This window comes from Leopardus geoffroyi, chromosome C1 (genome assembly GCF_018350155.1).
Source record: "Leopardus geoffroyi isolate Oge1 chromosome C1, O.geoffroyi_Oge1_pat1.0, whole genome shotgun sequence".
Lineage (NCBI taxonomy): Eukaryota > Metazoa > Chordata > Mammalia > Carnivora > Felidae > Leopardus > Leopardus geoffroyi.
Genome location: NC_059328.1, coordinates 213,097,034 through 213,123,950, shown reverse-complemented (window position 1 = coordinate 213,123,950; position 26,917 = coordinate 213,097,034). Strand labels below are relative to the sequence as shown.

Sequence of the window (26,917 nt, the reverse complement as noted above, 5' to 3'; positions counted from 1 at the left end):
TTTCAGGTATACAATATAGTGATTCAACAATTTCATATTGGCCATCATATTTTAACTGACATCTGGATCCCCAAACTGTATAAATGTTTATGAGATTTTTATATTCAATCAGAAAAAAATCCTTTGCATTCTGATTTCCTCACATGCAAGTAAGTAATAAAATGACCACAGATTTCCTATTTAAATAAAGATTTGAGAGCCTTGTCTCATTTAAATTCACTCCGGATTATGTAATGGGGAAAAAAGATATTCTTAGTAACAAGCAAATTTGTACACCATATAAGACTTTTTAAAAAGTGTAAGAAAATTCTTATTGGAAGAACATCAAATAAGATGTAAGTGGGTAAAAGTTTCTGTTCTCCTTAAATTAATATGCATTTTCAATGCATTTCTTTTTTTTCAAGTTTTTATTTAAGTTCTAGTTAGTTAACATATGTAGTGAAATTGGTTTCAAGTATAAAATTTAGTGATTCATCACTTACATATAACACTCAGCGCATTTCTGATCAGAGATTCCAGTAAACTTGGGAAGGAGGTGGGGGATCTTCTCAAGCTGATTCTAAAAATCACCCCCAGTGGGTCATCAGGATGGTGCTACCTGTGAGCTCTTTTTTTCTTTTCTGTAGCCCCTTTGATTACAAAACAAAATCTAGTATATAGAGAGGTAAAGGCACTATGTGATTAAAGTGGTGGTTCAGTTACAGTGTAATAATGTAGGGAATATTTTTTAAATTCCCACCTCACATAAAAGCAAAGAGGCAAAACCCATGGGATTGTAGGTGTAAACATTACAAATGGGGCAACATATTAGCAACATATATGATGAAGATTTAATGCATATATCAGATAGGCTTTTCTATATTCATTTGACAACGCAAGGAAAGACAACCAAACACCACAACAGGAAATATCGACACAGTACTCTATGACAAAAGAGTTCGATGAAGAAGAAAAAAGAAATGACCAGTAACAAATGAAGAATGCTCAAGCACCTTAAAAATGAAGATAGTGCATGTTAAAGCAATAGTTCAATTAATATGTTAAATGCTATTATTGTTTAGCTTTGATGTATGAATTTTAAAAGGCAAGATGGTATAGAATTACCATATTAAGAGAAATAACAATATATTCCAAACTGAGATAACACATGCATAGAAAAAATCTGGGCAGGCATACACAAATGTTTATAAGAAACATTTTAAAATCAGAATAAAAGGCAATGTGAAGATATGGCCATTTGGAAAATATAGTTACTTTAAAAGGCATTCACTTTTTGTCTTATGAAAGGTATAGAAAATAATGATAAGCTTTAGCATTAAAAAAAAACAGTTCATCTGTAACATAAAAATCAAGTAAATTCTTATTCACTCTTACTTATTTTCTCATTGTGTTTTCCCGAAGTAGAACTGTTTCCAATATCCATGGTATCTAGAAAGTAATAGGTGGTGGTCAGATGACTATAATTTATAAATAAAAATTACAAATCTTATGACAATTCCTACTGTGGAAGGCTTGAGTTTATAATGATCTGAGTACCATTTCTGTCTTCCTTCTAAAGGAAACAGACAAGTACTGGATTGATATCTAAGGTCTTCCTTTATTTCTCAGAGACTTTGAAAAAACTCTTAATCACTTAAATACATCAGTTTCCTCTTTCATGAAACCAGGGATAGCAACTGTTATCCTGTTTAGGCTTTAATTTTTTTATAACAATGAAATAAGATCTTATTTACAAAAGTTACTGAGAAATCACCTGGTTAGTCAATAACATGTGGGAGGGCATCCTTCAAAAACATATGGTGAGTTTAAGAATAGTTATCTGGGGCCTTGGTTTCCTGACAGGTAACAGGGCCATTTGTCTTCTGAGGCTTTTCCAAGGTCGTGACAAAGTGACACTATTATCTACCAGCTGAAGAACACTTGGATTTCTTCATTCCATGGACAAGGGTGGATGTCACTATATAAATCCAATACTTTAGTATTGATATATTAATAGAGTAAATGAGATACTGCCATTTTTACCAGTGTATTTCTACTACATCATACATGTAAATCGACCAGCCCACCCTGTTAAACATGACTGTATAAAGATTTCTTGCCTCCTTGTCATTCCCAAAAGGCTCAGGTCAAGCAAATGCAAAAAATGGGATTTGGGCTTGGATGAATCCCTTCTTTATCAAAGGGTGCTCAGAGTCAAGTCCAGCAGGAAATGAAAGCTCTGATTTCAGACTCCTGACATCCTGTAGCCCGGGGCCATGTGGGGGGTATATCCACACCAAGACCCTTGGGCAGCCTTACCTATCATGTCAGATGCTTGGCTACTCTTACCCCTTGTTCCTTGGCCTCTTGACATACCTTTTGAAAAACACATGACACAGGAACACTTCTTATTTCCAAGTCCTTGCGGTTCTGCTCCTAAATTGTGATTTGTAAAGAGTTTTCATTTGTATCTCCTCTCTTCCAATGATCCTCTGTTCCCCCACTCCTCCACCAAAGGGTCTCTCTACCTCTGAGATCTCTTTCTTTGTTTTTTCCCCCATTGTCTTTGGCCTTTCTCTTCAACCTATTTTTTCACTTGAATCATTTTCTCTTTGCCCCAAATTTGTATTTTTGTTCTTCCATTTTTCTTTATGTGCTTTTCCTATCCATTCATTTATGACATTTATTACCTACTTTTGTATTTACTTTATGTGATATTCTTAAAATAGTTTTTGTAAATATTCTGTATAACACTATAATAAAGTAAATTTTGCCAGAGAAATTTCCAAATGTTGGAATATAGGAAGTGAAAATTTTTTTTTCACTCATTCAATAAGCTTTCAAAGCCTCTTTCAGGTGCCAGGTGCTGAGATGGGTGCTGATGATAATTCAGGCACAAGACTACTGAAGCATAGTGGCTGCCAATCTTATGAGCAACCAGGGAATTGACACAGAAATAAATGAGGAAACATACTGAAATATGAAGAAGCATGTGCAAAGATCTAGATCCATTAAATGCAAGTAACCACAAGAAGTTTGGTATGTCTGAATACGAAGTGAAAGAATAAAGGGCAATGATGAGGATGGAGAAATAAACAGGAGCACTGAGTTAAGTGACTTTAGAGGCCACATGAAGGAGAACTAACTTAATACTAAAGGAAATGAAAGGAAATTAGATGCAGTTTTGAAAGATCAATTTAGCTAAATCACTTAGCATACATTTGGTAGGAACAAGATTAGAACAGGACCCTGTAGGCCTAGTTCAAGTGAGAAGTGATATAGATGTGGATTAGAGTGTTAGCACTGAGAATGGAGATGAAGGGACAGGTCGGAGACATTTAAAAGGAAGAATTGATACAGGTAGGTTATAGATGTGGTGTATCAATTGAGGAGACAACGGTATCAGGGATGACTTTGAGAATTTCATTGTGAAAGAATGCGACAATTAACAGTGTGTTTTAGAGACAGAGAACATTGAAGGAGCAGATATTTGTTTTAAGGAAGAAGATGATGCGCTCAGTTTTGGAAATGTTTGAAGGTTTTGAAAGACACCTAAAATGGAGAAGGCTAGGACCTTCAGGACCTTGGACAGAGGCCAGCCTTCCATTTGGATGAGTGCGTTTAGATGTTTTGAAGACAGGGCTGGGCTGGATATGTATGCTTAGGAACTGTTAAATTGTGGGTGGTGATTGAAACCATAGGAGTGGATGAAATTCCTGGGCGAGGCAACTTGTAATCTGTGTGAGTTATAGGGGACACGGATACCTGGACACACATTGCCCTGAAAACTCACTGCTACTGTGAGCCACCCTTTGTGCCAACATTGCTTTTGTCTTGTGGCCATTTCAGATCCCACAATTTCTCCACCTCACTTCTCTTCCTTTTACATTCTGCCATCTTTCTCTCATCTTTTAACTCTTTCTCTGCATGGTTCTCTGTGTGCCCCCCCCCCCCTTTCTCCTCTCCATTTATTCCCCTAGGTATGTACCTCATTCCAACTATTTTTCTATGCTTCTATCCCTGGGTCTAGTTTTATTATTGAAGTAATCCTCTTCCTACTGTCACTTCCTTTTCTATTTTCTCTTTGCTTCTAGTCTGTTTCTTTTAATCTTATCTTGATCTTTTGGCTGTTTTTATAATTATAATCTTTGTCTTTATATTTTCTTTATATTCAGCTTCATCTCACAGATTGCTACTTTCATCAAAGTCAAATGCCTACTCTTTTGACATTGACCACACTGTTGACCATTATTACTTTTGCCAGTTTCCTATGGGCTCTCTACATTGCAAGACTCAGTCAGTCATGGACTTTATTACCATGTTTCTTCATGCAACTTCTGAGAGGTATCTGGAAAATCATCACTCTTCTCCCTCCAAAACTCCCCAATCTGGTGATATTTGGATTCCATGTCCACTTGAAAAAACTTGAAGCTTACTCAGTCAGATGTCTTTCCATTTGGAGACCCCAGACTATCTTTTCCATGCTTCCTCCTTACATTATCCACTCAGTGGATTCAGGAACTGAATTCCTGCATTCAGGAACACAGCTCATCTTTCTCTTTTGGCTCCCTCAAACCTGTTGAAAGCAGTCCAAATCTGTGCACACATCTCTGCCTATGTGTAGGAGTCTGTGTGCGTGTGTGCATTTGTGTGTATGTACATCCTATGTTTTGAGGGGAGAGGTAAGGTAAAGAAAGGAGAGCTTTTCCTCTGTGCCGACAGGAAAACAAAGATAATTCATAATATCAAAACTGGCTTCTCCATCAGATGCTTATAGGTTGGCATCTCTTCTGACTCTCTTCCTCTACTCATCTGAAGAGCTTAGAATTCATAGGACACTGAAGAGAAAGACACACTATAGGCAGTGACTTCGATGTGGTCACACTCATCTATGTTCACTGCTCAGATGAGTTGAGAAAACACCCACTCCAATGACTACACCTTATATCCAACAAAGATTTGCACTGTCACCTTTCCTATCTGGCCGCACCTCATTCTCCTCCTTATTTCTCAATTTTTTGACCATTTTCCTGCCTCATGCATTTCTATCTCCATCACTTGATTCTTTGAGCTTCTCTCCCTGATTTCTCTTGTCCTCTGTGTGGTTTTCTGTCTTTTCGTCAGTGATGTTCTTCATCTCTATTCCTTTTTATTTCTCTATTAATCATTTTTGGTTCTTCCCTTCTAGGTATTTTGTACACCTTATAGCTGGCTCCACTCCTACCATCTTTTTTTCTTTATGATTTTCATTTTTACCTATTATCTATCTATCTATCTATCTATCTATCTATCTATCTATCATCCAAATAGCTGTTAAATAAATTTTCTTGTATCAGGCACTGATACATTCTGCTGATACTATATATCAGTTCCCTTATATCTTCTTTTTGGACTTTGATCATGGGATACAGCTCTTATATTCCTGCCTGTTACATACAGCAGTCACACTTCTTGACCCTTATACATTTGTATGTGTATTTCCTCATCCCAAAATGTGGATGACAAGAATTAGCCTGCCTAAGTCTTAAGGATATTGTTATGACTAAAGTAAAATCTTATTTGCCAAAGTACTTTAAAATAACACAATATAATCAAATTACAATGTAATGGACATCTGTTAAAAACTATACTAAAGTTTGAAAGTTGTTTATCTGAAGCTTTATTTCTGTCTATAATTACATAGCAGGACCAGTTGTCTTTTGAGGCTTTTACAATTACAAATGACATTAGGGTCAATTAATGTATCTCTATAGAAGTCTAAGATCTTAGTGTTAGTAGGCATAACAGTAGGTATTAAAAAAGATACCACCAGTTTGCTATTAATTTCTTCTACAACAGCAATATATAATTACATACATTTATTCAATAGGACTCATCCTGTTAAACATGAATTTATAATAATTTCCTGTCTCCTTCTATTTTCTAAAATGCAGAAAAGGAGTTCCCAGGATTAACTGGATACAGGTCTTCAAGGTGCTCAGAATAAAATCATCAGGAAACAGTAGCTTTTAATTCCTGACATTCTGCAGGCCAAGGCTTGGCATCCTAATCTTCGTTACCTGACCCACTTCTTAGGTCTGAGCTAGAAGATTCCTGAGGTTCTTCCGTGTGGCTCAATTCTGAAAAGTCACCACTGCTGATCCCTGCAGAAAGAAATAAAATTCCTTAGCAGTCTCAGTCTGTGTCTTACAAACCAATCCGGCACCAAATCTTTTAAAAGGAAAATTGGAAAGGGAAGCTCATGTAGGAGGAGCAGGAGTATTCCTACTGCCAGGCTACCCTGTGGCTCCATCTGACCTGTCAGTCAAGGTTGCCCCAAGAACCATCCCCGGGGCTGGGCTAGAGGACAACTTTGCCATTTGTCACTATGTCCTACCCTCTCCACTTGTCTTTACATACTCTTCCAGTTCTGTTGTTTATCCAGGAAGTCTGTGGAAGCAGCATTTTCAAGATGTCAGAGCCTCCATCAGCTAGGCCCTTAATAATCATGTGGAGCAGAACGCCCCTCCACCCTGGGAACTACTTTATCCTATTGAGGCGAATGAAGAATATACTTCTATTTTGCTTGTGCCACTGAACCTTTTGAGGACTACATATTGTATCAATTAGCCAATCCCACCTATTTCAAAATGTGTAATATGAATCAATTAAATTACCAACAAATTCATTTTTTTTTATTTTAAAGGATATAACAAAAATTTTGAGCAACGTTTTAGTAGTAAAGAAAGATATTTGTTACATCAAAAGTTTTTTTTTTACATCAAAAGTTTTAATTGCGCTTACGTCTTTTCCTATTGTTTATCCCCCAAATAGATTTGTTTCCAATGTCCACAGGATCTAAAAAACAAAGGAAAACACAACTAGTCATCTACAACTAAAAGTTGTAAAACTTATGACTACTCACATTGTAGACAGGATTTGGATTAGAAAGATACTATGATGATCATTTCTGTTTCTTCCCATCTAAAGGAAAAAGATCACTACTAAATAGAGCCAAGAACCACAATTCTTTGGCCCTAATTGCAAAATCAAAGAAGTTATGAAAATCCATATTTTTCCTACAGGTTTGCAGCTAAGTACCTTGGCAGTGAATCTGGACTTGAGCTGTCATGAGTCCATGTAAAATCTTTATTTCTCACACTTGGTGTTAATTCACACAATTTGTTGCAGGAACATTAATATAGTATATTTGAGAATGGGATTCTGCCCCAGACCCTCTTGGATTTTTTTTTTTTTTTGTAATGTATAGAATATAAACCACATTGTCTTTCTTAAAAGAGATTATTATTGTATGTCTGGCTTCAAATGTTTGAATAAAAGACTGTGGATGTTTGGTAGGAGTCCAGGCTGCTCTGTCTCTTCTGGTAACTTTCCATATGTGATGTGTAAAACATCCTTAAATGTTTATGGGCTAGAGTTTTCTCATCTGTGGAATGGGGAGAGAACAACAGTTATCTGGCCTATTTCTAAGTTGTTATAAACATAAAAGGATATTTTATCAGTGAAGATATTTTCAAATATCATTATATAGGCCAAAGTCATATTAGGGTCATGTGTCAGAAGTTATAAATTGAATTTGATGGTAATAATCAGAAGCTTTTCCTTCTGTTGATAATCAGAGTCTATGATCAGAGTCTTCTGAGTTTTGAGCAAGTTTATGACAAGATAAAGCAATGTCAGATACCCCACTTTCTCTACAGAATAGGAGTGGACAGGGGTAGAAACCACTACATAATTCAATACTTTGGGGTTAATAAATCGGAGAGCATGTCATACAGATTATACTGCCATTCAACTAGAGTCATCTTGTTAAACCTGAATTTATAATGATTTCTCTATTTGCATTTTTCAAAATGGCCAAATGTGATAAATGCAGAGAATGGGATCATAGACTGTGAAGTGTGCCTGGAGTAAAATGCCCAGGAAACGAGAACTCTGAACTCAGATTCTTCATGTCTGAGAGTCCAGTGATGACGGTCCTTACCCTCCTCACCAGGATCACTTCTCAGTGCTGAGCTCAAGACTCCTGGGGGCTCTTCTTCTTCACTAGACTCTGAAGAGTCATCAAATTTTTTCACTGCAGAAGGAGCAAATATCCCTTGAAAGTCTCAGTGTATGACAAAGGAACCGAGAGGGAAACACTTGAGAAGTTCTAAAAACCCAGGGCAAGAATATTCCCAAGGATATTTGGAGTCTGGTATTGAAGAAGGCAGATCTTCCCCTTGGCAGCTTCCCTGAATCCCACTTGAAACATGGGGGATGTTTCATCTAAACTTCTAAAACTTCTCAGAATGTTTACTTGAAAAAAAAAAATAATTCTACTGTGTTTGAGTCCTTGACTTCTTTGGGTTTATTTGGTATGACTGTTAGCCTAACTAATACAAAAGTTAAAACAAAACCATTTTAAATTAAAGTAAATTTATATTTTACTTTGAAGGATATAGCAAAGAATTAGAATGAATCTCTTGTGGAAAATGCTATTCATTTGTAACCATGAAGAGTTCTTATTTGCCCTTATCTACTTTCCAAACTCTTTTTTTTTGGGGTATAGGTGATTTTCTGATATCCGTGGGCTCCACAAGGTAAAGGGGAGGAAATAATTATTCATACTCAAGAGTCTACAGATTCTGTGACAACTCAATGGGCTTACAATCATAATATTTTTTTTTATTCCTGAGGGAGAGAGAGAGAGAGCGAGTGAGCTGGGGAGGGGCAGAGTGAGAGAAGGACACAGAATCAGAAGCAGGCTCCAGGCTCTGAGCTGTCAGCACAGAGCCCGACGTGGGGCTTGAACCCACAAGCCATGAGATCATGACTCGAGCCGAAGTCAGATGTTTTACCAACTGAGCCACCCAGGTGCCCCAATCATAATAATGTTTTGATGATCATTTTCTTCACTTTTCTTCAACTGAATCCAGTTCTGGTGGTCTGGGTTCATAATGCTGAGTTCCTGCTTAAATTTCGTTTTCACTCTCCCTGTGAATTTGTAATTGACTTTTAAACATTACTAGCTCCAGTTTCCTGATCTATAAAGCTGGGATTACCTGGTTACCCTATCTCCCTGTTAAGGTTTTTATGAAAACAAAATGCAGCTTAGTTTACAAAAACCCTTTAAAAAATCACAGTGTAAGCCAATGGATTAAGTAATTTGGGTTTGAGAATAGCTGATCAGAGGCCATTTCCTCACCAATAATAAAATGTCAGCACAAATTATTCTTCGAAGACTTTCTGCATTTGGGACTAATGACAATATTGTGAACAAATAGAGGAACACCATGCTTACCATGTCGGCTAGAATCTAAAGCATATAGGTAGAGAATAAGTACATTATTTCAACCTTTAGCACTAATACATATAATAGTGTATTTTGTCATTTTACCAATTCGTTTTTGCTACATTTTTTATATACCAATCAAATGGATCGGTACAGTTAAACAACAATCAATAATGCCTTCTTGTCCCCTTCTACGTCCCAATAGGCTCAGAGAAATTAAATGCAGAAAATAATCTCCTAGAAGTAATAGCATTAAGGCATATGGGGCATGCTCAAAACAAGATTCATCAGGAAAACAGAGCTTTGGATTTAGACTCTGAGTATTTGTTACCCAGGGTTTCAATCCTAATATTCTTACCTGCTGTAATATGGAGTGGTGAGCAGGCAGCTTCTTGGGACTCTTTTCTCTTCCTTGATTCTAATGAGTCAAGGTTATTGGTCACTGCACAAAAGAATAGGAATCTTTAGGGGTCCCAGTGTATGACTAAGAAACTGAAATATTAGCAGGAAATCTCCTCATAAGAAAACCTAGAAAAATCTTGAAAACCAATGCATGTCATGGCCTGCAACAGTGCTACCTTGCTTGGTCTGTCCTTCTAAGCCACCTGCCTTGTGTGATAGTCACCTCCATCCCCTGTCCCCAGAGGCAAGGGGCAACTTTGCAGTGTTTGAACCTTACCTTCCTACACTTCTTCCTCTTCTACTTCTTAGCCCCTCTACTGTCACTTCACACTTCCTATCTCTGCTGTTTCTCACACAGGGAGCCCTTGGAAATCTTGTGTTGACAATAGCAAGCTTCCTCTACTCCTTGCCAACCTGGTGCCATGATGAAAGTTGGCAAGGCTGAGAAATGAGCTCTGTGTCCATACCATAGACATATTTTGGGGTTGCCTTTTAGAACAGTTTGCTAACCCTAAGACCAAAGCTAAAATGTGCACTCTTTAAAATTTGAAGCAAATTCACATTTTACTTTGACGGATATAGTGAGCAATGAGAATGAACACATCATTTAGTTATGGTTCGTTTGTAACATCAAGACCAGGTAACATTTTTATTTGTTCTTCAATATTTTCCAAGTATGTTTCCCCCAAATAGGCATGTTTCTAATATCCTATGGGTCTAGAAAGTAGAAAGAGAAAACGAATCACCAATTTGTGCACTAAAGAGCTCCAAATCTTAGGACAGCTCCTGCTACCCATGGAATTGAGGAAACACATTTTGATAATTGTTTTTAGCCTGTGTTACAAAACAAAAACGCGGAATCCAGGATGCTAGTCTTGTCAGTCCCATTAATTTGCCATGATACTTTGTAGAAGACCTTGATATGATTGCGTTTTCTCTAGAAAACAAGGGTAACAGTGTTTAGTCTCCTTACCCCTTAAGATTGTTGTGAATTAAAAAGTAAGGTATTATTTGCAAAAGTCCTTTGAAAAATCACCATATATGCCATGAATTGCTGAAGAACTCTCAAAAACGATACTTGGGTTTCAGAGTACTTAATCTGAATCTTTTTTCTGCTAACACTAGATAGCTGGATGTGTTGTCTTTTGACACAAGTTGTGATCAGAAGACAATATGACCTTCTAATAAAGGAATATTTAGCCTTCTGTTCCCTGTAGAAATCACTGTATAATTCCAACACTTTATAAGCATAGAAACTAGCTAATTTGAAAAACAAACTCATCATTTTGGAAAGCTCTTTCTACTGTATAATCCATACATGGATGCATGTATTGATAAATAGGACCTATCAGGCAATAGGCCTCATCCTCTATAAATATATATATATTTCTTATATGATTTCTTATCTCCCTTCATTTCCCAAAAAGGTCAAGTGAAATAAATGCAGAGAATGGGATTCCAGGATAAACTGAATCTATCATACAGAATAGGCACAGGGTAAGATGCATCAAACTGTAGCTCTTAATTCAGATTCTTGCAGCCAAGGCCTGCTTTCCCACTGTCCTACCAGGTCCATTTTCCAGTGCTGACGTGGAGGCTTCTGGGGGCTCGTCTCCATCACTGGATTCTGCAGAGTCACTGCTGATTACTGCACAGAGGAGCAAAACCCTTTAGTTGCAGGTGGGGCCAATGAGCCCACAGAGCAGGCAACACTGTAAAAGAGCACTAGAAAGACCTGGAAGCTTAGTTAACGCAAGGCACCCTGGTCTGTGCTTGAATGTGTATGACTTGTGGGCTGCTCCGGGTCCTAAACCAAAGGTGACGGAATCCATGCACGGAGGGCAGCTTTGCTCATCCTGCCATCCCTCTTCCTTCCCCACTGTCCTGAGACCTCCTATGCCTGCCCTTATGCTACCTCTATCTTTTTTTCTCAGTTTATTTCTTGACTTTCCTCTTGGCTCTGACCATTTCTCTTACTTAGGCCTCTCTTTCTGGCAATGGTATCTCTTCACACCTCTCTTTGTCTTCCATCTCCTCTCATGAATATCTTGGCTCTCTGACTTTTTTTTTGCCTTTTCTTCCACATCTACCCCCATACTTTCTTCTTTTGATTTAGAAATAGTCTCCTGTACACTAATACTTAAACCTAACCTTTCTGTCTTTTGGTATTTTTCCAATTACTGGGACTTTCTCCTGCAGAGCTCACTGCCTAACTGGTTCCTCACCCCTTGCCTCCATCCAAGGCCACCCGGACTGCCTCGATGGACCCTGCTGACATGTCCCAGCCCCTTGCCTGGAACTGGTGACTCACATTACACACTCGTACAGTCATACTTACCTATTATGTCAGAGGCCTGGTTACAGTTGGTCCTCGCTTGGGCTTGCCGATCAACTGTCGAGTTAAAAAATGGCTTTTCCTTCTTTATATCCACCAGATATACAGAACAGGAATTTATTTGGATCCCATGGCCTGGTAGCTCTACTCCTGGATCAAATTGTAATAAATGAAGAATTTTCATTTGTCTCCCCCAAAGGGAGTAAACATGCTTTACTCCTATTGATAAGTCCTTCTCCCTGTAAATCCACTGCAGGGATGAAGCTTCACCCCCCACCCCTCTCCCTTCCTGCTGCTTAACTGTGTCCCTTCCTCTGTGCCTGTCTGGATTCTGGGCTTTGGAGGTTTTTTGTTTTTATTTTCTCTTCCCATCCTTTTATGAATTACTTTTTGCTCTTTTAAAAATAAGAAGTATATTGGGATACCTGGGTGGCTCAGCCAGTTAGGCATCTGATTCTTGATTTCAGCTCAGGGCATGATCTCACGGTTCATGAGTTCAAGCCCTGAATCAGGCTCTCTGCTGTCAGCTGGGGCTTCTCTCTCTCCCTCTCTCTCTCTCTACCCCTCCCTGCTCACATGCACACACTCTCTCTATAAAATAAGTAAACATAAACAAATTAAAAATTAAAATTATATTTTCTGTATAATGTACATAGATAAAAATAAGCAAATCATAAATTTTGAATCACCACAAAGTGAGCATATCTGGGTAACTATCACTCGGGTCCAGAAATAAAAGATTGCTAATACCATGGAAGCTTTTAGTGATGCCTCCCACTAATTGTCTCCATCATGTAATTCAAATTAATCACCACTTTGATTAGTAATTCCACTGATAATTAATTTTGTCAGTTCCAAAATATACACAAGTTTGTATAAATAGAATCATGCCTTTTCTCTCTCATTTGCTATTTCTCTGTCTTTCTGTCATGGGGCAGGGTGATCAATTCACATCCCTTTCTCAGCAATATGTGTGGTAGTCATCTGTATTCACTTTGCTTTTTCACTGCTGTCTAGTATTCCATTGTAGAAATAACCCATTAAAAATAAAACCATAAAAATGAATTTGTGCCATTTCAAGATTTTAGTTATTATGAATAGTACTGACCTTATATGCATTTCTTTTAGTTTTTTTTTGAACAATGTGCATTTCTGTTGGTTTCTGTTGAGGAATGCAATTGCTGAGTCACAGGCTATGTGTATTTTCAACTTTGAAAGAGTATACCAAACTATTTTCCAAAAGCATGTGTAAAGGCAGAGATATAATTGAGAGATCTAGGAAAATTCAAGTAAAGAAATGGAATTTGGTGTGGTGGGAACTTGGTGGAAGGGAGAATGAGGGGGGAATATGCAACTGCATGGGAAGGATCCTTCAATACTCCATACCAAGCTGTGTTGACCTCATGCTGAGGGCCACAAGAAGGCACTGGGTTTAAATAGGAAAGACATATGAACTGGTTTGCATTTTTGATATGCCCATTGAGCTGAAGTGTGGAGAATGGATCTGAGGGGAGCAAGACAGGGAGGAGGCCAGCAGGAGAGTTCCTCTGTTTGAAGTGAGAAGTGATAGGAATCTGGATTAGAGTGAGCATCCTGGAGATGGAGAGAAATGAGCAAGTTGGACATATTTTAAAGTTGGAATTGACAGAAGTGGCAAATAAAGTCAGTTGTTTTAATCCACTGAATTTGGGGATTGTTTGTTACACAGCAGTAGATAACTGATACAGCCTCCAAATAGAGAGAGCTTTCAGATCTTTGAATACAAAAATTTAGGCACTTGAAGGGATGAATCTAGAAAGCAGGTCCAGACTGGAGATGTGTGTGTAGGAATCCATAGATCACAGATGGTGACTGAAGCCATGGAGAAATGAAATGCCTGGGTAAATGCTTATTTTTATCTGAGGGGGTTAGAAGGCCATTTTGGTCATTGCAGACACCTTACCCTTCTCAACGGTCTTAGAAAGGGCCCTTTGTGCTTTCATTCCAGTGACTGACTCTTCAAATTGGACAGTGTCTTGATTTGTCTTCTGTCTCATCAGTTGGTCCACTCTTCACCAGTTTTTCATCTATGGTCCCTTAACTCATCCTCTACATAGTTCTCTCTATGCCTCCTCCCATTTTCTCTATTTTCTGGTATTCATTTCCTTCTGTATATTTCTCTATCATGCTCTTTTTCTCAACATTTTTTTATCACTGTCTCCCAGGGCCCAGCAGTGTCTAGGATGGGGCAGGGGAGGTTGTGAGGGCACAAGAAACCAAGAGTAAGATTTTCTTTACATGTGCCCCAGGGCCTCGCTGCCTCCCCCGAAAACTGGCCCTGCTGTCCTCCACCTGATTTTTCAGTGTATCCATTCTCTGTTACATTTTCTACTTTCTCCTATTCTTTGTTTCTTAATTATTAAAGTGCCTCTTCTATACTGATTTTTTCTTTCTATTCATCTTCCCCATCTCAAGCATTCCAATGATCATCAAAGTTCCCCCCCCTGTGCCACTGTCCCCTGCTCCAAGTCCTTCCATCTATCACTTCTTTCCTAAAAGTCCTTCACTGGGGCTTCCGTACTCACAAACTGACCAGCAGCATCACGCATGGCTTCCATGTTTCTGCTACAACTTCTGAAAAGCGAGTTGCAAATTACTCCTTTTCATCAACTCCACAAAGTGGTACTGTTTGGATTCCATGCCAATTTATCTAAAACCTATGTAGTTCATGTACTTTGCCACCAGTGTTCCATGGTTCACTTTTTCATATTTTCTCTCCTCACATCCTCTCTTCAGGGACACCCCCTCCATTAAAGACCTGAGCTCTGTTTCCTGCTTGCTTACTTAAAAGTAGTCAGAGGCTGTGCACAAGGCTGTGGGTCTTGGATAGGGCCAGAGAGGTGGTTGGTAGAAAGAGAAAAGAGGAAAGCTTTTTTTCTCATGGAAAAACAAGGATAGAATTAGAATATTGGTAAGAAAAGTAACAATTACTTTCTTCATCACAGGGCGATGTGCTGGGTGTCTCTTCTCTTGTATCTCCATTATCCACGTGGATAGGTGCTTGTTCACAGGACTCTGAGGATAAAATAGACCACAGCTGAGGCCTGACAGAGGGACCTTATTCTGCCCATTTCCATTTTGCATCTCACCTGACTTCTCTTTTCTTCTCATGTTTCTACTATAGCTTGTCTGCATATATTGCCACCTTCACCTCATGAAAGTGTCTGTGCTTCAGTGATTCTGTGGCCAATCTCTCCCTGACTTCTTTTGACTTTTCTTTCTGTCTCTCTTCCCCGATTAGGTACTGCAGAATTTCATCCTTTGTCTCTTTGTTAGTCCTTCCTAACTTTTCTTCCTCCAGGTCTCTCCCATCAATATATTAGCCTCCACTACTGCCCCCTCTGTGTCTGCATGAGTTTCCCCTTCTTTGTTAATAGATATTTCCTTGGGTTGTGCAAGACTCCATTCTCTACCACCAGCAAGGACTCCTTGGCCTCTCTATTCTCATGCAAACCCAGGCAATCAGTCTTACCTGCTGGCTCAGACTCTTGGGCACACTCTTTATTTGCTTCTTGGCTTTCTAGTGCATCATTTTTGTCACTTGTTGTATCTTTTCTCTTTGCATTTATCTGCTCTGTTTCACAGAGGTTCTCCGAGAGTCCATTTTCAGATGGGGCTGTACCTAAACCACGTTTTGATTCATAGATGTTTTACTCTCCTCTATATCAATCAGGGCCCAACAGGAAAATACAAATCGCTGTAGCTTTTACAGCAGAGGGAATTTAATCCAGGGGGTTGGTTATGCAGTTGAAGGAACAGCTAAGAAGTCCAAATAAAAGAATGCAGGAACCGGAAGAATATTTAACAGTAAGCTGTGGGAGGGCCGGAGGGTGAGCCCAGAGGCCAGGATCAATGGGTGGATAGAAGCTGGCCCCTGGCTGGCCTGCTTGGTGGGAAGTGGTATCATGGGCGAGATGCAGCTGTTGCCAGAATTATGGACAGATCCGACTTCTCCCTTGTTCCTACTCTCCAATCTCTTGTTAGTGCCCCATGTTGGGAACTCAACAGGAAGCCAGCAACAAAAGGAGCTGGCAAGTAAGTCCACAGGGGACAGTGTCCAGAGATAGAGGGCAGAGCAGAGCAGCGGAAGGTAAGGAATGAATTCCATGGCAAACACCCCAGGACTTCCTTGGAGAAATTGCAGAAGGAAAGATGGACATTCTAGGTAATCAGCGATACAAAGAAGCAGCCCCCACCCTTCTAGCACATTCCAGAATGGAACGAGAACAGCAAGGGATCACAGAATACAGTTAACAGGAACAGACCGTTGTAAGATGAGGACTGTGGGCACGACCAGGTCAGGCTTCGATATGAGTTTTCACCAGTTCCTAAGGGGAAGAAATTGAAAGTTTCTTTCAGAAACTGAAGTATGGTCTGTGCTGTTCTTCCCTAATCCCCTTTTTTATGAAGTAGGAGGTGAAGATCCCCTCCAGGTATCAATACAGAGGCCATGTGGGCTTGGCAAATCCCACACAACTCTTGTAGTCAGACCCCAGTTGGCAGAGTGGAGGACGAGGGTCGCCCGCATCCCAGGCTACGAGGGCCTCGTTCAAGCCATCTCACTGTGTGTCCTACACGAGGTACTTAAGTAACTGGAGATGGTTGATCCTGACTCCCGTGGCCACAGTGATGCCACCTCTGCTTCCAGAGCTGCCCTGACCAGCAGACTTACCTGGGTTGTTACAAAGTTCTGGGGCTTTGTCCCTACCTCCTCTCCCTCCACACCCTCCCTTTTCACATCTGTTCAGTCTATCTCGTTGGCCTGTTCATGAGGATTCTGGGTCTGATTCTCCCATTTTTGGTATTTTTTTTTTTCTGTATCTTTCTCTGCATATATTTCCCGATTTTTGTCTCATGTGTCTGTCTTTTTCATTAGATTACTGGAATGGCAGTACAGGGTTATTAATGCAGACTCTGTCACAGCCAAAAGGTAGAAACAACCGTCACTGACTGAGGAATGAATAAGCAAAATATTATATAGCCATACAAGGGAATACTAACCACTAATAAAAAGGAATGAAGGACTGATTCATGCTACAACATGGATGAACCTTGAAAACATCACACTGAGTGAAAGAAGCCAGACACAAAGTCCATGTTTGTATGATTCCATTTACATGAAATGTCTGGAAGAGGTAAATCCAAAGAGACAGAAACTGGATTAGTGGTTGCCAGAGGCTCAGGAAGAGGGGCATAGGGAGTGACACGGAGCTTCCTTCTAAGGTGATCCAAATATGTTGGAACTAGATAAATGTAGTAGCTGCACAACATTCTGAACGCACTAAATATCACTAAACTGTAGACTTTAAAATGGTTAATTCTCGGGGCGCCCGGGTGGCTCGGTTAGTTGAGCGTCCGACTTCGGCTCAGGTCATGATCTCAAGGTTCATGAGTTCAAACCCCATGTCGGGCTCTGTGCTGACAGCTCGGAGCCTGGAGCCTGCTTCCGATTCTGTGTCTCCCTCTCTCTCTGCCCTGCCCCCCTGCCCCCGCTCATGCTCTGTCTCTCACTCTCTCTGTCAAAAATAAACTTAAAAAGAAAAAATTTAAATAAAATAAAATGGTTAATTCTATCTTATGTGAATTTTACTTCCATCAACACACACACACACACACACACACACACACACACACACACAGACTCTGGGTTCAAAATGCCTGGGTTCATCCTTGCTCATCTGATTCCAGGCTAACTGCCCACAGGGTCTGCAAAATGAGCACACAAGCAAGGCTAACCTCCAGTGGCAGCCTGAGCACTATCAGGCTACAAACCTACAACCGTCAGAGCAAATGTTTAATCAGTGAGGTGTTAGTAACATGGGTATTTCAGGGCACCTGGGTGGCTCAGTCAGTTGTGTCTGACTCTTGATTTTGGCTCAGATCATGATCATGGTTTGTGAGATCGAGCCCTGTGCTGGGCTTTGTGCTGATAGCAAAGGGACTGCTTGGGATTCTCTCTCTTCTTCTCTCTGCCCACACCCTCCTCTTCCCGTGCACTTTCTCTCTCAAAATGAATAAACAAGCTTTAAAAAAAATAACATGGTTATTTCTATTCTTTTAACCCTTCCTTCCCTGTTTTCATTTCCCTTCCTTCTCTCCCTCAAAGTGCCCACATCCTCCCCTCCGCCTCTGTACCACTTCCTCTTTTCTGTGACTGGCATTCTCTGAACAGCATCTTGAACAACATCCCCCACATTGAAATTGGTCCCATCTGCCATCATTTAATATTGACCATGGGCCCAGTTCTTAGCCCTTCACAGCTTTACACTGATCTTCTCCTCTAGGGGCCTTTCTAAATCACAATTACTTCCTGGTAGTTAATCTGCTTACATCTGGTTTTACTAACACACTGGGTTTCTGTCCCTTCATCTTGGTTATTGGGCCAATAGTCTCCTGTCATAGCTACTCCTCCAGGATTTTGCCTCTGGTTAGATGCTCACACGAATACCGCTCCTTGCCTTCTCCTTGGTCCTTAACATTTCTTTCCTGATTCCCCAAATCCACTCAGGACTCGGGCCTGAGTTCCCTTTCTCCTTTTCTTCTTTGCAGATGAGAATCGGTATTTATCAGGTTACAATCACCTTGTTCAAGGCTCAGTTGGATATTAGGACTGTTCACCGCTTCTTCTCCATCACTTTCTTGGTGACTAAGTTTTTCTTGGATTGCTGAAGAGAGGGAGACAGAGGAGGCAATTAGGGATCCCCATCAGAGACCAGGAACAATACCTCAATATTGCACAGTTACCAACTCCCATCCCCCAAGCTCAGTGTCTCTGATCCTCTTTGTAAAATTCCCCCATCATCCCTGGGATAGAAAAGAGAACTCCCAGCAAGAGAATCTATGTTTCTCACACAGAAAGGAGCTCCTCCAATATAAGGATAAAGGAAAACATCATGATCCTATTATTAGCCTTGTAAAAGAATTTGTGGATGGCCAGGAAATGTATGTATCAAAATAAGTAAAAGGACTGAAATGTGTTTCTGAACTGTTCAAACTGAAAGGAAGAAACAGGAATTTCCTTGGGAGATGAGCTAAGCTCCTAGAGAGATCCCTGGGTATGAAAGACAAAGCCCAGCTACTTTAAAGATGCTGCTAGACAAGAGGAGGGTCGGGGTAGGGAGGGTGAGGGCTTCCCAAGGACACAAAGCGGTGGACACCAGGAGGAACGAGACAGACCTCCCAGGGGCCCAGGTCCCGGGAACAAAGGACACTCCGCAGCTCTGAGCACTGAGCAGACTGCAGTGCTGGAGGACGACCTCAGACGCCGTCCCCGTGGGCTCCGGGCTCCAGAGGCTGGGACCCCAGCCCAGTGCCCCTGCCTGCAGGTGACCCAGCACACGTGGGAGGAAGGAAATGAACCAGGAAGCCTGGTGGGGAGGGCTGTCTGTGGGGAGTCCAGAGAGGAGGGGGCGCCAGGGAGGAGGGGACCCGCTGCCTCAGGGCTGATGACGGGAGCTCCTCCTGGGGCAGCGCCAGTGGGGGTGAGTTCCACTGGACGGTGGGAGCCACGGGTGCTTCGTCATCCCAGGACGTGGCCTCAGATCCTGGGAAAACCAGGTGGAAGATAGGAGAGAACAAAGGGAAAGGTGAAGGAGGCCTGTGCGTGGAGGGTCCCATGGGGGCTCAGGGGCCTCTGAGCACCAGATGAGGGTGGGAATTGGGGCGCAGGAGAGGGTGCCGCACTCGGGCCACAGCCCCCAGAATCTTGGCTTTGGGTCGCTGACCGACAGCTCCCGGGGACAACAGGGTCCGGGAGGTGACAGCTGCCACGTCCGCAGGGACAGGTGGGTGGCAGCGAGTGTAGGTGCAGGTCACCCCAGCTCGGGGAGCCCTGGAGACTAACACGTGTGATGTGGACAGTGAATCTGGAAAGGGGGGTCCCTGCAGTCCACGGAGAGGATCAGAGCCCCCGAGATGTAGGCAGTTGACATGTAACCGCCATTCCCTTTGTTCCCATGGCCCAGGGCATCCTGGTTGCAAATGTAATATTGACTTGAAATTTCTGATTAGGTATTTAATTTCCTTTATTCCATTTCTAACTGTACTGACTTGCTGTAGAAATTTTGTTCTCAGATAAGGTTACTGGTGACACAAATCAACAAAGCACATGCTTTTTAATTTTTTCCTTGCTTATAAAACTGTTGATATCTCTTTATTGCCTATTAATAAACTTCTAATTTCTTAGCTTTTTCTTTATTTGAAGAAAATCTTCTTCAAACTTATCTCTCACAAATCAGGTCCACAGTCTGCTTCTCACTCTCTGAGACAAATCAAATTTGTCTTTGGTTTTTTTTTTTGTTTTTGTTTTTTAATTTTTTTTTAACGTTTATATATTTTTGAGACAGAGAGAGACAGAGCATGAATGGGGGAGGGTCAGAGAGAGAAGAAAACACAGAATCTGAAGCAGGCTCCAGGCTCTGAGCTGTCAGCACAGAGCCCGACGCGGGGCTCGAGCTCACGGACCGCGAGATCATGACCTGAGCCGAAGTCGGACGTTTAACCGACTGAGTCACCCAGGCACCCCATCAAATTTGCCTTTGTTTTGAAGACACGCTGGACCCTTGGACACTCCATGCCTGATCCCATAATGCCAGCCCTCCTCAGGACATGTGAGCCTTCTTCTTATGATGTGTCTCTCCCTTATTTGGAGAACTCCACTGACACTAAACTCTGTTGAAATAAAAGGTTTTCTAGGCAAGTAAAAAAATTTTACATACACACACACAAGCATTCTCTTAACTCTTGCAGGCCTTAAAATAAATGAAAATAAAATCATTTAAAAAATAAAATAAGGGGCGCCTGGGTGGCGCAGTCGGTTAAGCGTCCGACTTCAGCCAGGTCATGATCTCACGGTCCGTGAGTTCGAGCCCCGCGTCGGGCTGTGGGCTGATGGCTCAGAGCCTGGAGCCTGTTTCCGATTCTGTGTCTCCCTCTCTCTCTGCCCCTCCCCCGTTCATGCTCTGTCTCTCTCTGTCCCAAAAATAAATAAACGTTGAAAAAAAAAATTAAAAAATAATAAATAAAATAAAATAAAATAAAAAATCATGCTTTCCCAGGAAAAAAATCGAGAATCAAACCTTTAGTTTTGTAGAACATCTGGCAGAGCATTGTTTTTGTGATTATTTGAATAATGTTTGTTTCACCCCGAAAGACTTAATAAAACCAATTCTCCAAGACACCTGGGTAGCTCAGTCAGTTGACAGTCCAACTTCGGCTCAGGTCGTGATATCACGGTTTGTGAGTTTAAGCCCTGCATCAGGCTCTGTGCTGACAGCTCAGAGCCTGGAGCCTGCTTCCGATTCTGTGTCTCCTCTCTCTTCACCCCTCCTCTGCTCTCTCTCTCTCTCTCTCAAAGATAAAGAAACATTAAAAAAATTAAACAACAACAACAATTCTCCTTCTTTAAGGGTAAATTTAACCTTGGGTAATTTTCTGGCTTGTTACTCTGGAAACCTAATCAAGGTGGCCTCTCTCCTGTGTTATTAGGCCAACATCAGCCTACTTAAAACCTAGTGTAGGGGCACCTGGGTGGCTCAGTCAGTTAAGCATCTGATTTCTGCTCAGGTCATGATCTCACGGTTCATGAGTTCAAGCCCCACGTCGGGCTCTGTGCTGACAGCTCAGAGCCTGGAGCCTGCTTTGGATTCTGTGTCTCCCTCTCTCTCTACCCCTCCCCTACTTGCAGTCTGTGTAGCTCTCTCAAAAATAAAATAAGCATTAATTTTTTTTTTAAAGCCCTCATTTAGCCCTAGTTTAGGGTTAAAAATGACTGTAAAGTGCATGTGGATTGGGAGGGATTATCTGGAGACTACAAAGCACACTCTGGTCTTCCTTCAGTGTGGTGACTCTTTTAACTCGCCTTGTCCCTTGTGAGGTCCCTGAAACTTACAACTACAGCACTGTTACATGAGATATTGATACCCATGGGCATGGTGCTGCTAAGCCAGGGTGGGTCCTTTATCCACAGCTAAGCTGACAGTCGAGTTGGGTAGTAGTCAACTTGGTGGACTGCAGTGTGGACCACTGCAAGGAGTCCCACAGAAGAGGAGCAACTGCTATTGGCCTGTTGGGATGCTGTATTTCCTGTAATGTGTCCTTCTAAGTCAAGCTGATGCCATTTGTCTCTGGTTATCCTGTGAGTCTAAAGGCCTAGTTGAGCAGACCTCCAGGTGGGTGTTCTACCATAGCCATTATACCATAAGCTTTAAGAAGGCTCATGATTTGTGTTTTCTTATGTCCTCACGGCCCGGCACTGTATGTAGCAAATTGTAGTGGCTCAATATACACCTGTCCAAAAAAAAAAGAAAAAAAAAAGAAAAAAATATAAAACATCAAAAGGTAGGTAATAAGCCTAATTACCATTTTCGAAGCTATTATAAATGTGATTTAAATCAGGGTATTCTTGCATGTTGACCTCGCTGAACAATGCTTCTAGAAGTGGCAGGTCAAATGTCTTCTCCAGCTCACTTAGAACGTTATACACCACTCTTTGTACAGGGACCAGGTTTCTACAAGAATCTTGACAATCCTTAAAAAAATATCGAATAGAGAAAATATAAATACAGACTTCCAAGTTACAGAAGAGTCCCCAGAAAGTGATTTTATGGGTAATGTATTCCAGGTTCCCTCCATAGGTACCTTCTCATATAAAGTTTTAGAATTTCTACATATTTGTATGTAACTCCTTCCTCCTTAAAAATATTCACTTGTAAAACTGATCTCCTGGGGCGCCTGGGTGGCGCAGTCGGTTAAGCGTCCGACTTCAGCCAGGTCACGATCTCGCGGACCGTGAGTTCGAGCCCCGCGTCGGGCTCTGGGCTGATGGCTCAGAGCCTGGAGCCTGTTTCCGATTCTGTGTCTCCCTCTCTCTCTGCCCCTCCCCCGTTCATGCTCTGTCTCTCTCTGTCCCAAAAAAAAAAAAAAAAAAAAAAAAAAAAAACCAAAAAAAACTGATCTCCTCACCATCATTTACATTAGATGTGAGAGCACCTATGAAGAGTAACAGTTTCAAAGTTAAATAATATGTAGCCCTTTAAGAACCTGGCCAGATGTTTTAGGAATACGTGTTTAGGATGTTTAGGAATGATGAGCAGCTGTCCTGTTACGTGCACAATCCTTGCCTTTTCCCCAGGACTGACTTGGCCTTAAAGAGCTCAAGGAAAGCAGGTGACAGTTCTCCCCTTTTGTGAACGTGGCCATAGAGAAAGCATATTCATAGGGCAAAGAGAAGACTTGCATTGGGGCACCTGGGGGGCTCAGTCAGTTAAGTGTCCAACTTTTGATTTTGGCTCAGGTCATGATCTCACGGTTCATGAGATCGAGCCCCTAGTCAGGCTGTGTGCTGACAGTGAGAAGCCTGCTTGGGATTCTCTCTGGCTCTCTCTCTTTGCCCCTCCTCCGCTTGTGCTTGCTTTCTCACTCTCTCAAAATCAATAAATAAACATTAAAAAAGGAAGACTTGCATCTCTGTATCTCCATTAATGCCTACTACTAAAATTCACCCAAATTCCAAGACTCCAGAGGTACCATTAAAAAAAAAGAGAAAAAGAAAAAAAGGAAAAGAACCCTAATAACTGAAAACTGCTGGAGAAAGAATAACAATCATCAATTCCCACATTTTGTCCTAACAGGACACCAGTTTCCTGTAGGCTTTAATGTTTTCAGATCTAAGGACTCAAACTGATGTCCATTGAAATGTGTTAATTATTATTCTATTAAATTAACTCATTTACGTCACACAGCAATTCATTAAAATTACCTTTAATTCTTAGTTTATGCTATATTCTATGCATTCCTACAAGGCATTACACATCTCTGGAGAACTCCTGGTTCAGATCCAAGTCCAGTGGGCACCACTGGGCTCCAGTCCCTAAGTGAGAAGCAGGGCTGCCTCTGGTGATGACTGATTCTCCTTTCACTTTTTGCCTTATAGGAAACACTTACAACAATACTTGGAAAGGTCTCCCACTCATAGGAGACTCCTCAGTCAGCCAGTTGTGCTTGATGTTTGCGTCCAGGGTATTAAAATACAATTTCGTTTGGGGTCAGTTTACCATATTGTGACATAACATACGTCACTTACTTCATACATTTTATTGGTGATGAGTTCACGGTCACGGAGGCATTCAAGGAAAGGAAATGTCTTTTTTATTGCATTTGAAATCTCCACCTTGTGTCTTTTGAAGTGTTTGAATACAGTCTCATAGATGAGTCTGTCATCGATGCTCTGGTCTTCTGCAGACACCCTAGGAAGGAAGGATACCATATGAAAACGGTCATCGAGATTTCCAAGATGCTTGTGGTGGCTGTAAGATTTATTTATAAAGGATAAGCTGTGAAAAACTAACGTATATAAGTTAAGTGGTCCCGAGTAGAGACAGAATACATGGAATTAAAGCAATAAGCAAAGATATTATGAAGAAAGCATGGGGGTTAAGAAAGACTGAGATAAAAGGAAAAAAAAAAAAAAAAAAGAAAGACTTAAATGCAGGATTGAAAAAGTCTGTTCTAGTCTGTCTGGGTCAAAGCCATTGTAAAGATATCCTCACATATCTGAAATATTTTTGTAATTAAAAAACTTAAATTTAAACAAAATTGAGATATAGTGAACAGAGGAATGAAAAGCAATGGAATAAACCACACTCAAATAAAACAGTTTTGAAAAAAAAAAGAAAGCAATGGACTAAAAATCTCACCTTGAAAATACTTCCTAACTAACAACTAAGAGAAAAATAATATCAGAAAGAAAAAACAAGCTGTCCCCTTTCTGATGTATAGCTGTTAAGAGAAATGCCATCCTGCTAATATTATAAAACTAGTTTATAAAGGATAGGATGTGGTTAATAATGATATGACACAGTATAAATTGATAATTTCACAAGAATATCAAACATTTCTCCTGGGACATCTGCCCTGCTTTGTGTTAATATAAATCTGTCTGTGCTAGTGAATCTTTTCAGGCACCTGAATTTCAGAAATCACTGATGTTTCCTGTGAAATTAATTTTAAACTGGAGTCTGTAATTCCAGTTCTTAGTTGATCATTTTATTGCTCTGAAAATAATGTTTTAATTAACATCTTGTATCATGAAGACTCAGAAGCTTTCTTTGTCAAACCAGAAGAGAATCATTGTCACTTCCCAGTACTTAGCGTGCCTCAGGGAATAATGATGTCACATTATTGTGAAACATCCCTGAAAAAACAAGTTTCAGTTCAAAGACTGCAGGTTGAAAAGAAGCATGTGTCTTGTCTTTTGTTAAAAGCCCTGCTAAAATGATAATAAAGAAATTGGATTCACACTGGCAAGGAGAATCGCTGGGCAATGAGAACAAGAGAGATTTCCATCCAAATCCGTAGACAAAAGTGGGCAGAGGGGTGCTAATTGCTGTTGTAGGTGAAGGATGCTCCCAGAGGTCAGAAAAACAACTGGTTTGCCCTGAAGAACCCTGAAGAGGCAGTGGAGATCACAAGGGATGGTGCTGGAAACTTACGTGTTAATTTAAAAATGGCGAATAGAACAGTGTACGTCTAACCTCTCCACCTACAAGCTGACCCCCTGGATCCAGGCAACCTCTCAAAGGCAAACATTGCTGACCTCTCTATCACCATGTGCGAATTTAGCCTGTTACCGGATTTCATGTACATGGAATAATCATACATCATGTATGCTCTGTGCCTGACATTTGCTCATTACCCATGCTGTTGGATGAAGGTATTCCATTGTGTGGACCTATCACAATCTGCTTATTCATTTTCCTGTTGATGGTTATTTAGATTGATTCCAGTTTGAGACTTGTGTGAAGAAAGCTGCCGTTCTTGTACGCATCTTTTTATGGCATGATGCTTTCATTTCTCTTGTGTAAATAACTAGGAGTGGGGCATGGTGTGAATATGCTTAGCTATTTTAGAATCTGCCAAACTGTTTTTTAGAGCCTATTAGATATAGTTTTCCTAATTTAAGCCACTCTCATGTGTATGATGTGGTATCTTAGATAGTTTTAATTTGTATTACTTTAATGATGTTGAGCACACATTCATACGTTCATTGGCAATTATGCATCTTGTTTTGTAAGGTGTCTGTTCACGTCTTTGACCAATTTCTATTGTTGGGTTATCTTTTACTACTTACTGATGTGTAGCAGCTTGTTTTATATTATGGAAAGAATTGTTTTGTTTGATTTATGTATTATGAACATTGTCTCCCAGTCTGTGATTTGCTTAACCATGTGTTTTGATGAGGAGAAATTTTTAATTTTGATGAAGCCAAATCCATCACTTTTTTTCTGTGGTAAAAACCTTAAGGTAAGAAGAAATCTTTGCCTATCACAAGTTAATGAAAACATTCACAAAGCAATTTACAATGTAGGCATGGGTCTATTTCTGGACTTCTTATTCTGTACCACTGATCTATTTGTCTATTCTTATGCCAACAGCATATTGGCTTGCACAGTGTAGCTTACAGAAAATCTTGAAGCCAATTAGGGAAAAATTGTCTTGACTTTTCTAGGTATTTTGGCTTTCTATATATCTCTTAAAATCATTTTGTCAATTTCTACAAGAAAAGCCTTTTGGATTTTTATAGGGTTTGCTTTGAACCTATAGATAAATTTGGTAACAACTGATATCTTAATGATATTGAACTACAATCTGTTAACACTGTATAGCTCTCCATTTATTTGGTTTTCCTTAATTTTGTCTAGAAATGTTTATAGTTTTCATAAAGAAGTCATATACATCTCTCATTAAATTTACTCTTAACTAAGAATGGTATTGCTTTTTTAAAACTGGCATTGCTTTAAATGGTATTGCTTTTTAAATTGCTTGTTATAATTGTATGGGAATAAACTAATTTTCAAAAACGTTAACCACGTATTTATAAGCCTGCTAAA

At 40.4% G+C, this 26,917-nt stretch overlaps 1 protein-coding gene across 9 annotated transcripts in view; it reads right to left on the bottom strand.

Moving 5' to 3' along the window:
• Window positions 1–26,917, bottom strand: part of SP100 (SP100 nuclear antigen) — a 101,467-nt gene that overhangs the window by 36,382 nt on the left and 38,168 nt on the right. For 6 of the 9 annotated variants that reach the window (XM_045481643.1, XM_045481646.1, XM_045481642.1 and 3 more), the window contains exons 2-15: window positions 24,112–24,274; window positions 22,389–22,557; window positions 18,611–18,694; window positions 16,295–16,357; window positions 15,502–15,651; window positions 14,961–15,044; window positions 11,994–12,140; window positions 11,223–11,303; window positions 9,612–9,695; window positions 7,964–8,056; window positions 6,763–6,816; window positions 6,039–6,122; window positions 2,356–2,415; window positions 1,375–1,428 (exon numbers count right to left, since the gene is read on the bottom strand). In XM_045481643.1, coding sequence (XP_045337599.1) covers window positions 1,375–1,428; window positions 2,356–2,415; window positions 6,039–6,122; window positions 6,763–6,816; window positions 7,964–8,056; window positions 9,612–9,695; window positions 11,223–11,303; window positions 11,994–12,140; window positions 14,961–15,044; window positions 15,502–15,651; window positions 16,295–16,357; window positions 18,611–18,694; window positions 22,389–22,557; window positions 24,112–24,274 — 1,370 coding nt within the window. The remainder of the gene's footprint in view (window positions 1–1,374; window positions 1,429–2,355; window positions 2,416–6,038; window positions 6,123–6,762; window positions 6,817–7,963; window positions 8,057–9,611; window positions 9,696–11,222; window positions 11,304–11,993; window positions 12,141–14,960; window positions 15,045–15,501; window positions 15,652–16,294; window positions 16,358–18,610; window positions 18,695–22,388; window positions 22,558–24,111; window positions 24,275–26,917) is intronic. The other 3 variants (XM_045481648.1, XM_045481649.1, XM_045481647.1) reach the window with 1 other exon arrangement.